General features: G+C 41.7%; 1 protein-coding gene across 2 annotated transcripts in view; it reads right to left on the reverse strand.

Annotated features, from left to right (window-relative positions):
* Positions 1-2,540: 2,540 nt before the first annotated feature.
* Positions 2,541-16,494, reverse strand: part of NKD2 (NKD inhibitor of WNT signaling pathway 2) — a 229,172-nt gene continuing 215,218 nt past the window's right edge. For both annotated transcript variants that reach the window (XM_040432169.1, XM_040432168.1), the window contains exons 8-9: positions 13,882-14,012; positions 2,541-3,846 (exon numbers count right to left, since the gene is read on the reverse strand). In XM_040432169.1, the coding sequence (XP_040288103.1) occupies positions 3,278-3,846; positions 13,882-14,012 (700 nt within the window). In that variant the 3' untranslated portion in view covers positions 2,541-3,277. The remainder of the gene's footprint in view (positions 3,847-13,881; positions 14,013-16,494) is intronic.

Here is a 16,494-nt window from a genome sequence, read left to right on the forward strand (position 1 = left end):
TTTGCATAAGCAAATACACTTTTTGAGGCTAGAAATCAGGAGTGAAGGCATGATAAGACAGGGCCCTTGTTTAAATGCATCTAAAAGAATGTTCTCAATGAAGTACAACAGGCTGCATACCTTTGTAGCTGCATCATCACCAACTCACAGGTGGTTTGTTTTATTTTTCTTGTATCCTGTCCTTTTCTGCTGCTATTGGTGTCACTAGTTTCAGCATCTGATAACTGTGAACTCGGTATCATCATCATGCAACATCATCTAAGCCAAGGAGGCCACCCATCTGACAACACTCTGCTATAGACACCAAATGGGAGAAGCAAGAAAAAAAGAGTTCCCATCACTGTTTAGTGTTCCGTTCTTCTGATCCGTCAGAACAGGGGAAAAAAAGGATCCATTAGGCCTCATGCACACGACCGTATTTTTTTGCGGTCCGCAAAAACGGGTTCCGTTTTTCCGTGATCCGTGACCGTTTTTTCGTCCGTGGGTCTTCCTTGATTTTTGGAGGATCCACGGACATGAAAAAAAAGTCGTTTTGGTGTCCGCCTGGCCGTGCGGAGCCAAACGGATCCGTCCTGAATTACAATGCAAGTCAATGGGGACGGATCCGTTTGACGTTGACACAATATGGTGCAATTTCAAACGGATCCGTCCCCCATTGACTTTCAATGTAAAGTCAGGAGTTAATATACCATAGGATCGGAGTTTTCTCCAATCCGATGGTATATTTTAACTTGAAGCGTCCCCATCACCATGGGAACGCCTCTATGTTAGAATATACCGTCGGATTTGAGTTGCATCGTGAAACTCAAATCCGACAGTATATTCTAACACAGAGGCGTTCCCATGGTGATGGGGACGCTTCAGGTTAGAATATACTAAAAGAACTGTGTACATGACTGCCCTCTGCTGCCTGGCAGGTGCTGCCAGGCAGCAGGGGGCAGCCGCCCCCCCCCCCTGTAGTTAACACATTGGTGGCCAGTGCGGCCGGCCCCCCCCCCCTCCCCTGTAGTTAACTCATTGGTGGCCAGTGGGCCCCCCCTCCCTCCCCTGTAGTTAACTCGTTGGTGGCCAGTGCGGCCGGCCCCCCTCCCCTGTAGTTAACTCGTTGGTGGCCAGTGGGCCCCCCCTCCCTCCCCTGTAGTTAACTCGTTGGTGGCCAGTGGGCCCTCTCCCCTCCCTCCCCCTCCTAATTAAAATCTCCCCCCCTATCATTGGTGGCAGCGGAGAGTACCGATCGGAGTCCCAGTTTAATCGCTGGGGCTCCGATCGGTAACCATGGCAACCAGGACGCTACTGCTGTCCCGTTGCCATGGTTACTTAGCAATTTGTAGCAGCATTATACTTACCTGCGAGCTGCGATGTCTGCGTCCGGCCGGGAGCTCCTCCTACTGGTAAGTGACAGGTCTGTGTGGCGCATTGCTTAATGACCTGTCACTTACCAGTAGGAGGAGCTCCCGGCCGGACACAGACATCGCAGGTAAGTATAATGCTGCTACAAATTGCTAAGTAACCATGGCAACCGGGACAGCAGTAGCGTCCTGGTTGCCATGGTTACCGATCGGAGCCCCAGCGATTAAACTGGGACTCCGATCGGTACTCTCCGCTGCCACCAATGATAGGGGGGGGAGATTTTAATTAGGAGGGGGAGGGAGGGGAGAGGGCCCACTGGCCACCAACGAGTTAACTACAGGGGAGGGAGGGGGGGCCCCCTGGCCACCAATGAGTTAACTACAGGGGAGAGAGGGGGGCTGGCCGCACTGGCCACCAATGTGTTAACTACAGGGGGGAGGCTGCTGCCTGGCAGCCCCTGCCAGGCAGCAGGGGCCAGTCATGTACACAGTTATTTTAGTATATTCTAACCTGAAGCGTCCCCATCACCATGGGAACGCCTCTGTGTTAGAATATACTGTCGGATCTGAGTTTTCACGAAGTGAAAACTCAGCTCTGAAAAAGCTTTTATGCAGACGGATCTTGGGATCCGTCTGTATTAAAGTAACCTACGGCCATGGATCACGGACACGGATGCCAATCTTGTGTGCATCCGTGTTCTTTCACGGACCCATTGACTTGAATGGGTCCGTGAGCCGTTGTCCGTCCAAAAAATAGGACAGGTCATATTTTTTTGACGGACAGGATACACGGATCACGGTCTCGGCTGCAAAACGGTGCATTTTCCGTTTTTTCCACGGACCCATTGAAAGTCAATGGGTCCGCGAAAAAAATACGGAAAACGGCACAACGGCCATGGATGCACACAACGGTCGTGTGCATGAGGCCTTATTCTGAGCATCAGTTTCTGTCAGTTCCGTTACAGATCAGTTATTTCTGAATGGAGAAAGTCCTGCTTTGCAGGAATTTTTCTCCTGTCAAAAATTTTCTTTCCGTTCTTCTGACCCGTCAGAAAAAGAAGGGATCCTTTATTTTCAGTTAGCATCAGTTTGCATTAAGAATAACTGATCCGTCTTTTGCATGCAGGAATTTTTCTCCCATCAAAAATAACTGATCTCTGAGATGGCTACAAATCCCTTTCCCTAAATAAATACAGCAGGGGAGATTTATCAACACTGGTGTAAAGGAAAACTTGCCTAGTTGCCCCTGGCAACCAATCAGATGCAACCTTTCAATTTTCAGAGCTCCTTTGGAAAACGGAAGGCGGAATATGATTGGTTTCTAGGGGCAACTAGGCAGCCAGTTTTCCTTTACACCAGTTTTGATAAATTTCCCCCAGTGTCCTATCTGCAGCCATTTTATGGACAGGAGCAACAAGTGGCCACATCAGCACAAACTGTCCTATTTTAGATTATTTTAGCAAGCCTAACTGAACTCATCCATAACGGTTACAATTCTGACAGTTTAATATGCTTTCAATACATGTGAGGACACTAATAAGTAATGCAATTTATGCTAAATGCACACTACACAAATTGTTTGCTAAATTTTACAAATATTAAGATAATGAAAATGATCACAAATATGATAATCTCGTTATAAAACTGTCCTACCTAGTTATAAATGTTTCTTCTAAAAATATAAATATATATCTTAGGTTATACCAAATAATATAGTAGCTTACACTGGCAGTGGTTTTAAATTGCTTTGATTATAAATCAAGAGTATACATACAAAGAACCTGTAAAAAACATGAAGTACAGCCCACAGAGCTGTACAAACCTGAGATAAAAGGTAGCTAATTTTCTTGCCATAGGTAGAAACTGGAATACTGCAATTGAAAGAGAAATAGTTCATTCCTGTGCTTTTCTCTGTATATGTTTATGTTTTATGACTGATGATAGTGGTGGTAATGATGGTGGTGGTGGTGCTCATGGTGATGGTGATGCTCATGTCTTTGTATGACAGGAATAACATAGCCCTCATTGGTTAGAACAGGTGGAAAGTCCCGGATGAATTCATGCTCTACAGCTGGTTGGGAATGAGAGGTCTTCAGAGGTGAATGAACATCTTTGCTCTTCTGTCTGTACCTCTTGTGGTTGTATTGCTGTTGCTGGAGGTGATAAATATCCTGCCCATTCTGAACAGCGTGAGATGGAGTCACTGGCATGCTGTAGTTCATAACTTTTCCTGATTTTCCACCACTTATACCATTGGGTACTGTGGAAGGTTTTACACATCCTTTGGGTGTCTTCATAAATTGCTTATCCTGGCTCCTGCTCCTTTGCTGCATTTCAGGTAGTCGAGGCATTGGTTCTATCAGTGGAGTTGAATAATCGCTAAATACCTGTGACCTCCTGTGATGCACTGGATGGGTATCTGATTCTTGTGAATGTGACCTCCTCTGAGAATGAGTACTCTTGTGCTGTTCTGGCTTAGTGTGGTCATCAGGTAACCCTGCAGAAACGTTCAACAAAAGAAAGCTCTCAACATAAAGACAAAGTTAATTAATAATTGTTATATTCTTTGCTGCATACACTATGCTGCATCGGTTTATTAATATTTAGTCTGAGTATTTTAACCCCTTATAAGGGATTGTCCAGGTTGTGGGACTTTTTAACAAATGCCTGCAGCATGTGGAACATGCTGGAAAAAAATAAAATAAAAATCACCCGCCTCCTCCCTGACTCTCCTTTCCAACTCCCTGGCTTCATTCAGTGATCTTCCAATCCCCAGTCTGTAAACGTCAAGACTGATAGTCATGTTCGCCGCTGCCGTTAATGATTGGCCCAAGCAGTGATTTGTCCCAAATTGGCATGTAACTTCTGGGTCACATCACTGTTGAGGCCAGTCATTGGCTGTAGTGGTGCATGTGACCATAGCCATCTGGCAGTTTACAAGCCTGTGAGCAAAACATTGCCTAACATTGCAGTGGGAAGCAGAAGAGTATGATTTTTCAACAGGTACAACATGCTGCAGAGACCTGTTTAAGTCCCAAAAACTGGAAAAACCCCTTTAAAGGGGATCTCCAGGAATTAAGAAAGTGAAAATAATTAAATATAACTTTATTATAAATATATTCCCAAATACCTTTCATTAGTTATAATGGATTGGTTTGTCCATGGAGCAACCATTAGGAGAAATAAAATGCCCGCCGTCCTATTAGCACACACAAAACCTGTCCTAATCACACAGCAGGACAAATTACTTCACAACACAGAGCTAAAGAGCTGCCTAATCCTCCACCCTGCTCTGCTTGTCAGGGATTATGATCCTGAATACAGATGATAAGATCTTCAGCTGAATCTTTGTAGGAATGGAGTTCATGAGGAGACACGAAGTACAGAGAGGAGGTGCGGATGTGGCTGATGAGCAGCAGCACTTTTATACAGTCTCCATTACCTCAGCCCCACATTACCGCAGTCTGTCCTGTTCGTCTTCTCTGTACTTCATGTCTTCTCATGAACTCCATTCCTACAAAGATTCAGCTGAAGTTCTCAGCCGTATTCAGGATTAAAATCCCTGGCAAGTAGAGCAGACAGGAGAATTAGGCAGCTCTTTAGCTCACTGCTCTGAAGTAACTTGTCCTCCTATGTGATTAGGGCAAGTTTTGTGTGTACTAATAGGACGGCGTCCATTTTATTTCTCCTAATGATTGCTCCCCAGACAAAACAAGCCATTATAACTAATAAAAGGTATTTGAGAATATATTATAATAAATATAATAAAGTAATATATACATATTTCCATTTTCTTAATTCCCAGAGAACCCCTTTAAGGACTAAGCAAAGACATTATCGTTTTTCCCTTTAACTTTTGTCTGTCAATATAGCCATATAAGAGCTTGTTTTTGCTAGCCAACTTTGAGGAGTTAAAATAAAAAATGCATTTTTTACAGCAATCAAACTGCGATACAAATAACATGCTAACTTATTTAGAGCTGCGTATGGAATTGTTATTTTTGCAGAGAGCTCTGTAGTTATTGATACTATGTGTACATGTGCCTTTTTCATCCTTTTCATAAATTTTTTTTCTTTAAGGCAAGGTGACTAAAAAAACAACAACCCTGATGGGACTTGAGCCTGTGATTATTTCACCCTTTCCCAACATGACACCTGTTATGGTTAATGTCTGTAACTAGTGAAAATGCCGATCACAGACATATAACCCCTCAGAAAGCACAAAACCTGGAGGCAACGCGCTTCCGTGCCTGAAACGTCTCCCTCATGCAGTGACGGGGAGCCGTTCATTGTCTGTGAAAGGCCGTAGCCTGCTGAGGCTCCAATGCCTTTTACAGGTATATTCAAATGCAGGCCTACAGATGGCTGCAGTACTTTGGAATATACAGATCTTTGTATATTGTAATGGATAACATCCCATTACTTTATACAAATTGCAATCCAATGAAATCCAAATAAAAAAAATTCAAGTAAATTTTTTTTTTTCTAATATAAAACCTTTAAATCACTCCCCTTTCCCCAAAATTAAAAAAATAAATTAAAAAATGTAATAAAAAGTGATCAAAAGTCCTACACAAACCCCAAAATGGTACTACTGATTGCCCCACAATAAATGAGCCCTAACATAGCTCTGTAGACTTAACAGTAAAAAATGTATGGGGGTCAGAATATGGCGATAAAAAGAAAGTTATTTTTTTTCCAAATTTTTTATTTTTTCTTCAGTATTAAAACACAATAAGAACTATACATATGTGGTATTGTCATAATCATTATGACCTGGAGAATGAAGAGCACAAGTCAGTTTTTCCGCATAGTGAATGCCATAAAAACAAAACCTGTAAAACTGTGTTTTTCTTCCAATTGCTTCCCATTTGGAATTTTTTTACAGCTTCCCACTACATCCTATGCCATTAGAAAGTGCAACTTGTACCACAAACAACAAGCCCTCATAAAGATATGTGAACAAAACAATTAAAAAGTTATAGCTCCAAGAAGACAGAAAGTAAAAATAGGAAAACACAAAAAAACATATAATATTGCTCTGCCAGGCACAGTAGTAGGTTTGTATTGCCAGAAGCAGAGTGTTATAGGAGATGTAACATGGCCAGTCTAAGACTGCCATAACAACCAATCAACACTATTACATGGACAGGCCCTACAGCTGGATATGAGCTGTCTAACACGGCCAGCACCTACCATGCATGGAGTGTGCTCAGCTCATGGTCCACATTACTAAGCAGCCAATGACGTACATTTGAATTTATTGGCAACTAAGAGCTTAAGCTCTCGTATTGCACATGTTCATTAATATAATTCAGATTTTATTTTTAAGTGCTCATACATATTGCCACATAACAAATCTGTATTGAAGCACCCTTAAAGTGATAAGCCTCTGGACTTTTATTTTATTTATTTATTTAAAGGGGTATTACAGTTATGTTAAGTTATCTCCTTTCCCAGCAGTAGGACCCTCACTGATCATGAGAATGCATGCAGTGAAAAAAGAATTCAGACCATTCCGGGTGGCGCTGATGCAGAAGAAACTCCGTACTCCAATGTTACCAATAAAAGGTAATCTTTTATTCAAAGGTCGACGCGTTTCAGTGGCAAAAAGCCCCCTTCATCAAGACAATAAAATTATTACATACAAACATACTTTTTCACATTGTTTTATGCTCTCTGTTTGAGCGCAATGTGTGTGAGTCACAGGGGCAGGAAGGGGGAGGAATTGGGGGCGTGGAAGCTTGAGGGGTCACTAGGATACAGTGACTCCCCTCAAGTTAAAAAAGCCAATTGCTCCGTATTGTGGGCGGTATTGGTATCATATGCCGTCCCTCCCGGTGACTTATTGTGGGCGGTGCTATCTCTCATTCACCAGGCCTCCGGATGACGTCTATGGGGCGGACCTAAGATCTCTCTCCAGGTCGGTCACATGCTCACTCAGTGACGTGTAATAGGGCGTGTGTAGAATAGTGACGTAGTGTGGTCACATGGTCTATCCTTGGTCAGGTGACCGCCATCACCTGATCTGTATCTGGCTGTCATCCAGAAGGACCGTCGACCAAAGGTGGTATGTATGGTGCGTTCTCTCTGCGCTGTCTCTGAGGGAGGTGCTTATATCGTGTGATAGATGATAAGGAGAATAGTGGAGATGGATCGTGATTTTTTAACATTATGCATCCTTGGTCTCGGTGTCACATGTATCGGGCTAAAAGCGCTGCATGGATAAGAAGATCAATAGAGACAGAATGTCATATTTCTATCGACATATAGGGAGTGCCGCACTATAGTATAATAGATAGTACTCGGTGTTAGTAAAATGAATAATATACACTAAAATACAGAATCCACTAAAAAACACACATCGGGTCAATAAATAGATAAATGAATAGTTAAAAATTATGAAAAGTTAAAAGGTATACATATATGTGTATATATATATATATATATATATATATCCAGAGATACATCGAAGGCATCGTCCACCTAATGTAAATGCTTGGTCATTATCGCACTATAGGCACACGGGACATTTATATTGTTTTAGAGATTCTGAGACTATGCTCTTTGGGTATGGTGTATATGACTATGTTCTTATGTCAGTTTTTGTTTTATTTCCTTTTGTTATGTTCTATTTTATTTTTGTACTCTTCTAGTTCTAATGTTAGTCTAGGGGGGGGGGGGGGGACAGGCCTTATATCTAAATAGAATTCTGACTTTCCTTATAGTAGTGTTACAGTAATTTCTTTATTATTATATTTTTATTTTTCAGTATTCTGTGTTTTTCTTCAAGTTGTATGGGTCATATGTTAGATCTACCCCACAGTCAGCATGTCCGGTCTTATTTGGTATCGTAAGTTACAGTACAGTCTCACTCATCTCATTTAGTCCATGTGGGGTCAGGGTATCCAATTGATAGATCCAATATTCCTCTCTTCTCTGGAGGTTACTGAATCTATTATATGGATTATCTGGTATGTAGTCGATAGGTGTGATTTTTAGTGTGTTTTTTTTTTTCTGGTGTGGTAGCACAGTGCCGCGAGATGCTATGTTTTGGACATAGTTTTTGTATATTGTGTCTGTGTTGATTGACTCTACAGTGCAATGCTTGTGTCGTGCGGCCTACGTACTGGAGCCTGCATTCACATTCTATTAAATATATCACATAGCTGCTTTTGCAGTTTAGATGGTGTTTTATTGTAAAGGTGGCACGTTTTGCCCTACATTTGAAGCTGCCCGCTGGCTCTTTTCTGTTTTTTTTTCGGGGTTTTTGTGTGTTTTTTCAGCTTGCTGGGAGCTAAGGTGTTTCTTATTGTTGGTGCTCTTCTGTAGATAATCACAGGTTTCTCTGGAAGATATTTTTCGAGATAGGGGTCACGTCTTAGAATGTGCCAGTGTTTTGCCAAAATTGCGCATATAGCTTTATTTGAAGTATTATATTGTGTAATTAGATTCAAATGTTTTAGGTATTTTCCTGTTACTGTCTTTTCTTCTTTGGTTATACTTGGTAAACATTCTCTTTGTGTAGTTTTTGTGCTCTTTTGTATGTATTTTTTATAAGTTCCCTTGGATAGCCTTTGTCAGTGAAACTTTTTTGTATTTTTTCCTTCTTTTTTTTTTATGATCATGAGAATGGGGACCCCATACTGCCCCTCAAAATGAATGGAGGAGCCAGATGGGGATGTGCGCAGCCACTCCTTTCATTTCTATGGGAGTTCCAAAGATAGCCGAGCTGTAGAACCCCACCGTTTTAATAGTTATACCCTATCCTGTGGATAGGGTATAACTTTACCTAACTGGAATACCCCTTTAAGTAAAAAGGCGAAACACTGGTACAGAACAATAAATGGGATGACAGTCCCAAACAATACAGTGTACAAAATCCAGGACAATTTTCTCATGAAAGGACAGTCAAATTTTATTCTATAACTTCACAAAATCAGAAGTGAGCAACAACACACTGGTAACTCTGGCTGAGCTCCAAAGATCCTGTAGCACTCCAACAATCTGGGCTTTATGGCAGAGGGGCCAGAAAAAAGACTTTCCTCAGTAAAAGTCACATGGAGGCCCACCTGGGAGTTTGCAAAAAAGGACTCTGAGACTGTTAGATACAAATTTCTCTGGTGCCATGAGATGCCATGATTGAATCATCATGCTGTGGAAGTGTTTTTCAGTGGCTACAGAGATATTTTTAATGAAAACCTATTCCAGGTGCTCTGGACCTTTAGACTTCACTGTTACAAGCAGTGAGTATGGACCCACTATGTCAACCACTTTGGGCTGGTCCTGAGGGTGTTATCCTGGGGGTCCCTTGGTTTTCAGCCTTTAAGCCCTATACAGGGATCTGGCCATCGCTGCAGGGTAGCCACTAGGCCGCTCCATCTTGAAATAGTCACAGTGTGGTTGGCTGCTGACCCACAAACATGAGAAATTCACGGTGCTCAAAATGAAAATGATGCAATCAATTCATATTTTTATTGTGAGCAAATAAACATCCTTCTGGGTGTCCAGATGTAATAAAGAGAATACTGTATATAATGAAATATGTGGGCAGTTTCTGAGCATTTAAATCTGTGGCATGCAATATGAAACAAATCCAATAAACTACCAAACATTTCAATCATTCTGTTTTCACATTGTCATTTTGTGAGCAGAATGATGGAGAAAAACATGATTTTTTCTTTATTTTTCTATTTCTTCTATCACAGCACAAGGTGCAACATAAAAAATATCAAGAAGTAAAAGGGTCTGAAGACTATCCCAATGCATTATGTGTAGTGTATATGTATTATATACACAATTCTTAAAATTAAAATTGCAACACCAAGCAAGACAATCTGTAAGGTTATACAAATCAATGAAATAGCAGGTTTGTTAAAATCTGCAAATGATTACATTTTCAAGCACATAGCTCCAATCTGTAGGATGTGGAAGGGGCATAAAGGCCAAATTAAAAGAATGGCGTGTAGTGATCCCTTCTGTACTGCAAGTGAAATTGCACGTCACCCCGTAAGCCTAGGGCAGCAAACAGTATCTAGACAAACCATCAGAAGGTGTTTGCACAACATGGGCCTATGAGCCATCCATCCAGCTTCAGGTCTTCCATTAGCCTCACTTCACTGCTCTCAAAGTCTATCGTGGTGCACAGCAAGACTGCAGTGAAGGCTGGAATGCAGGTCTGTCTTCTTTTATACATCTATGAAAAAGTTTTCAATACCATTTTCAATTAGTATTGCAAACCAGGGTAAGCTGGTACAGGGGGGCAGCACTGCAAAAGATTTAGGGTATTTTTCCTAGCTTTGTGGTTATTTGCTTTTGATACGGGATAAGTTTTTATTTTCTGAGGGCACTGAACATGTTTATTGGGGCTGCCATCTTGCCTGAGCTGTGCTTAACAGCATTTACATAGCATTTAAAGAATTGGAAGGGGTTAAAAAAGCGGGAGCTGTCTCCCTGTCCCATTAGGCCGCTTCACTGCCATGGCAGCATCCCGATGGTTAGGGGTTAACAGAGGGAGGGAGCTCCCTCTCTCATCAAGCCACGGCACTGCCATGGCAGCGTTTCAATGGTTACCATGGTGACAGGACACTTTACAAAGGCATACAGGCTTGCCATGTACCCTAAGGCTGGGTTTTCCGGGCGAGTGCAAAACTTCTTCACAGAAGTTCGGGTTTGGGATCGGTGTTCTGTAGATTGTAATATTTTCCCTTATAACATGCTTGCGGATGCTTGCGATTTTCACGCAACCCCATTCACTTCTATGGGGCCTGCGTCGCATGAAAAACGCAGAATATAGAGCATGCTGCGATTTTCACGCAACGCATAAGTGATGCGTGAATATCACCGCTCATGTGAACAGCCCCATAGAAATGAAGGGGTCGGTATTCAGTGCGGGTGCAATGCGTTCACCTCACGCATCGCATCCGCGCGGAATACTCGCCCGTGTGAAAGGGGCCTAAGGGTACTTTCACACTAGCGGCAGAACGGATCCGACAGGCTGTTCACCCTGTCTGATCCGTCCTGCCGCTATTTCCCCGTGCCGCCGCTCAGTCCCCAATGACTATAATGGGGATGGGGGCGGAGCTCCGGCGCAGCACGGCAGTTCGCGGTGAGAGGCCACCGGACTAAAAAGTCAGAGATGCAATACTTTTAGTCCAGCGGCATTTCGCCGTGCACTGCCGTGCTGCGCCGGAGTTCCGCCCCGTCCCCGGCGAAATAACGGCAGGACGGATCCGACAGGGTGAACAGCCTGTCGGATCCGTCCTGCCGCTAGTGTGAAAATAGCCTTAGCCTGACAGGTCCTGCCAGAGTCTAAAACCTAATCAGGCTTAGTGTCACTACACTGCAGTGGACTATTGCAGTGTATTGTAGAGCCATCAGACCCACTGGGTCTTCAAGAACCAAGTGGGTCTGGGTGCAAAAAGTGTTTAAAAAGGAGTGGAAAATAAATAAAAATTTCAATTAAAAAATCTAACTTTTTCCTATATGCGCATATTTATAATTGGTTAAAAATGAAAAAAAAATATATATATATATACACTACACATGTTTGGCAACGCCACAGCCTGATCTATAAAAGCATCATGTTACTATATGTTACTATATGAGTTGTTGATCCAAGAAATGATTCTGATTGCCTGATTGGAGTCAGGAAGGATTTTCTTTTCTCCTAGAGTGAGGAAAATTGACTTCTACCTCACAGAAGTTTTTTTTTGCCTTCCTCTGGATCAACTTGCAGGATAACAGGCTGAATTGGATGGACAGATGTCTTTTTTTTCAGCCTTATAATTTATGTGACATTTCCTGCACTATGACGGAATTGCAATTTTGCCCACCTCAATTCCCCAAATAAATGGTATAACAAGTGATCCAAAAAGTCATATGTACCCCAAAATAGTACCAATAAAAACTGCAGCCCATCCAGCAAAAAAACAAGCCCTCAGACAGCTAGGTTGGCAGAAAAATTAAAATGTTATGGATGTTATTATGTGGTGATGCAAAATATAATTTATTTCTAATAAAAAAAATTACGCTGAAAACATGAAAAAAAATATTATTTTGGTATCGCCATAACTGTATTGACCAACAGCATAAAGTTATATATACCGCATTGAGAACCCTATAAAAATTAAAAACCGTGACAGAATGGCAATTTTTGCCCACCTCCCCCAAAAAATGGTATAAAAAGTGATAGTCATATGTACCCCAAAATGGTACAAAAAAATACAACTTATCCCGCAAAAAACAAGCCCCCACAACAACAAAAAAAAGTAATGGCCCCTAAACAATTTAGTCAAATTCCATGTTAGAAAATCCATATGTTGTTCCTTCGCTTCTGAACACTGCCATGTCCCCAAAAAGCAGTTTACGATTACATATGGGGGTGTTTCCGCATCCAGGAAAAATGCATAACAAGTTGTCGTGTGCATTTTCTCCCATTACCCCTTGTGAAAATGAAAAAAATGGGGCTAAAGCAACATTTCATTTTCACAGCCAAGTGTTTCTATATTCTATGAAGCGTTTGTTGGGTCAATACACTCACCACATCCCTCAATGACTGCCTTGAGGGGTGTAGTTTCCAAAATGGGGTCATTTTTGGGGGTTTCCTTCCTAGGGGTACCTCAGGATCTCTTCAAATCTGACATGGCACTCAAAACTATCCCAGCAAAATCTGCCATATGGCACTTTTCCCTTCTGAGCCCTACAGTGTGCCCATATGGCAGTTTATGGCCACATATGGTGTGCTGCTTCAAGAGAAAATGGATAATAGATAGTGGGGTGCATTTTATCTTGTTATCCCTTGTTAAAATTAAAAATTTGTGCCTAAAGTGACATTTTCTTGTAAAATATGTATTTTTTCATTTTCACAGCCAAGTGTTTATTTTTTTCTATGAAACCAAGTGCTCACTACCTCCCATGAAATATTTCTTGGGGATGTAGTTTGCAACATGGGTCACTTTTTTTTTTTTTTGGGGAGGGGGGGGGGGGGGGAGTTCACTTGCTCCAGATGGCACTGCCACTCTACAGATCCAGGACTCACCGCTCCCTGTTCTTCCTCCGACCGGTTCTGCACACTGTGACCTGACTTTGCACAGCGCCAGGTCATAGTGCACGCCTACATGCACTACGTCCTGGTGCTGTATATAGGAGGGATGAGTGCAGTCAGCACAGTGCTCCACTCCCCGTGCCTCCTGCATACTAATGACTTCTTCCATAATGGAAGTGGTTATTAGCATTCGGACTATAAGAGGCACTGCCATTGTCCCCCCACTTTTGGGCGGGAAAAATGTGTCTGAAAAATTTGGTATTGTATAAAATATTAAATGGTGCTATTAGAAATTAACACAAGTCCTGCAAAAAACAATCCCTCATATGTTACAGGATGTTGAAAAAAAAGTTATGCTCTTGGTGAGGAGTAAATGAAATGAAGCAATGAAAATGATTTATGGCATTAAGGAGTTAAACTGGCCAGGAAACACATCTGGAAACCTAAAGCACAGTATCACACGCACCACATACTACATATTTTTACCTGGACCAAATCTTGACGTATAATTTTCTATTCCAGCTAAGTCAAGATAATGGTTTCTGCGTTCTGTATTCTCATCTACACAGTAATGATCACCGGTTTCATTGCACGATTGTTGCTCACTGATATTTATCCTAAACATGAGAGAAAATACACAAAATGTATGAAGAAGCAAGTTGAATGTTTATAGATGTTCACACACATAAAATAACTGACTGCTGTATAAACATGTACGGTGGATAGACCAAGTGTGCATGTTCAATGCTAATCGGTGATAAGCATCACTACATGCGTTGGCGGCTGCTTATCTGCAAAGTGGAACAAATGATCTGGCTGGATAAAATCCAACCTCTGGTTTTATATGTGTCTACTCAACCTGTTAAATATTTTACATTATCTTTGTACAAAATTGGAAATGTCAGACAATCAAAATTTAGGCCACTTTCACACAGTCTGTATTTTTCATCAGTATTTGTAAGCCAAAACCAGGAGTTGGTCCAGAAAAACAGAAAAGGCACAAACATTCTCATTATACTTTTTCTCTGCAGAATCCATTCCTAGTTTTGGCTTTCAAATACTCATGAGTAATACTGAACAAATGTCTTTAAAGGGAATGTATCAACTATAATTTTTTTTGTTTTAATTCCTGAACATGATTATAGGGGCAAAAACATCTTGCCTGAGCTGCTAACAGCATTTAGAGATTGAGACTAAAGAGGACTCATTGAAGGGGTTATCCAGGAAAAGATATTGGTAACCTATTCTGATTATAGATCATCAATATCAAATCTGCAGGGGTCCAACCCCCAGGACCCCCACCGATCAGCTGTTAGAAGAGGCCAGGCACTGTGTGAGTGCTGCGGCCTCTTCTTAGGCCAGCAATGTCACCATACATTTGTAACGTGGCCTAGTTGCAGCTTAGCCCCATTCAAGTCAATGAGGATGAGCTACAATATGAAGCACAACCGCTATATAATGTATTGAGCTGTGCTTGGAAAGCTAGCGGAAGGCCAAAGCACTCACCGCAGCTTCGGTGAGCGCCGCATCTTACTGAAAGTACTGATCGGCGGGGGTTCCGGGTCTCGGACCTTCACTGATGTGATAATGATGACCTATTCTGTGGATAAGTTATCATTATCTTTTCCAGAATAACCTCTTTAACATCTATGGGATAGTACGCTCTGTGACCAGTGCATAGGTCATTGTACAAGGAGAGTATATAAGCTTTGACTATTACCTATTGAGAATAGTGGATACTGTGTTATATATACAGAGATTATATCAGTCATGGTAATCCTGTTTGTGATCACAATGGGATGATTGTAAAGTGATCAGTACAGACCAAGAAGTGGCACCTATTAGGCTTAGTTACCAATGTGAAAACTGCAGGATTTGTATTATTTCTTTTTTAAAGGGTATGTGAAGACATCTGTGTTGGTCCCATGATCATATGTGCCTGTAGCTGAGAAAAATGGTGTTTTAATAAAATATTAGTTTCTAGGAGCAATGGGGGCATTACTGTTACTCTTATAGGCTCATCTCTTTGACTTTGGGAGAAGTAAGGGTCAGGCATATTCAGGTTTACACTGCCTGGCCCTTTCAATCAAAGTGCAGAGGGTTTGGCAGCTGCAGAGAGAGCAGAGTCTCTAGGAGTAATAGCAATGCCCCCTTTGCTCCTAGAGGGTCACTTGCATAGATTATAACATAATTATTCTCAGCAATCCAGGCACATATGAACATGGGACCAATACAAATGCCTTCAGCTGCCAAGTGTACATGCAGCAGGTCAGCCAGTGTCATAGGTACAAATCTGCTAACAAATTACCTTTAATATATACAGAGAAACATGGAAAATTATAAATAACATCACCAACCATACATTTAACAAAAAAACTAGATATAAACAATAATTCATTTTCTGATGACAGATTCCCTTTTGAGTAGTAAATATGGATAGGTTTGTCCCATTGAGACAACGTATCCCTTATCCACAGGAGAGCACTTGGCTATCTCCGGTTGACCCATAAAGCTAAATGGAGTAACAGTGTGTATGTGTGACCACTGCTCCATTTAAACAGGGAAGCACGGGCCCCAGTTCTCGTGATGGGAAGGGGTACCAGTGGTCAGGCTACTTATCAACTGTTATTAGGGGAGAAGTTGTCTTAATGGGACAACCCGTTAAAAAGGGTAGTTTGACTCATCTAAATATCTCCCCAAAGTAGCTAAATAAAAATTTTAATAAAATTACTCACCACTTAATCCCTTGCTGTTTCCCACTTTGACACTCCAGTCTGAGTTCAAAGGCTGCAGCGGTGTCTAGCGGCAGCATTGGAAACTAGGGGGATTAAGTGGTGAACATATGATTTTCTTACTGTTTAATACATTTCAGGACTCTGGGAAGATTTTTAAATAAGGACAACCCCTTTAGTTTTTCTAATCCTGCAAAAAACATTTAAAGCTCTAGCAACTTCTCACTTTCTCCCACACATGTGCACTCCACAGATCATGTTGATCATGTTTTATGTGTACTTGGCATAGATTTTGAATCTAGGGATTGTACCACAAGCACTTTGTATCACATGCACAGTTGCCCATTCCTTCGCTTTTGTCATGAGT

This window comes from Bufo bufo, chromosome 5 (assembly GCF_905171765.1).
Source record: "Bufo bufo chromosome 5, aBufBuf1.1, whole genome shotgun sequence".
Lineage (NCBI taxonomy): Eukaryota > Metazoa > Chordata > Amphibia > Anura > Bufonidae > Bufo > Bufo bufo.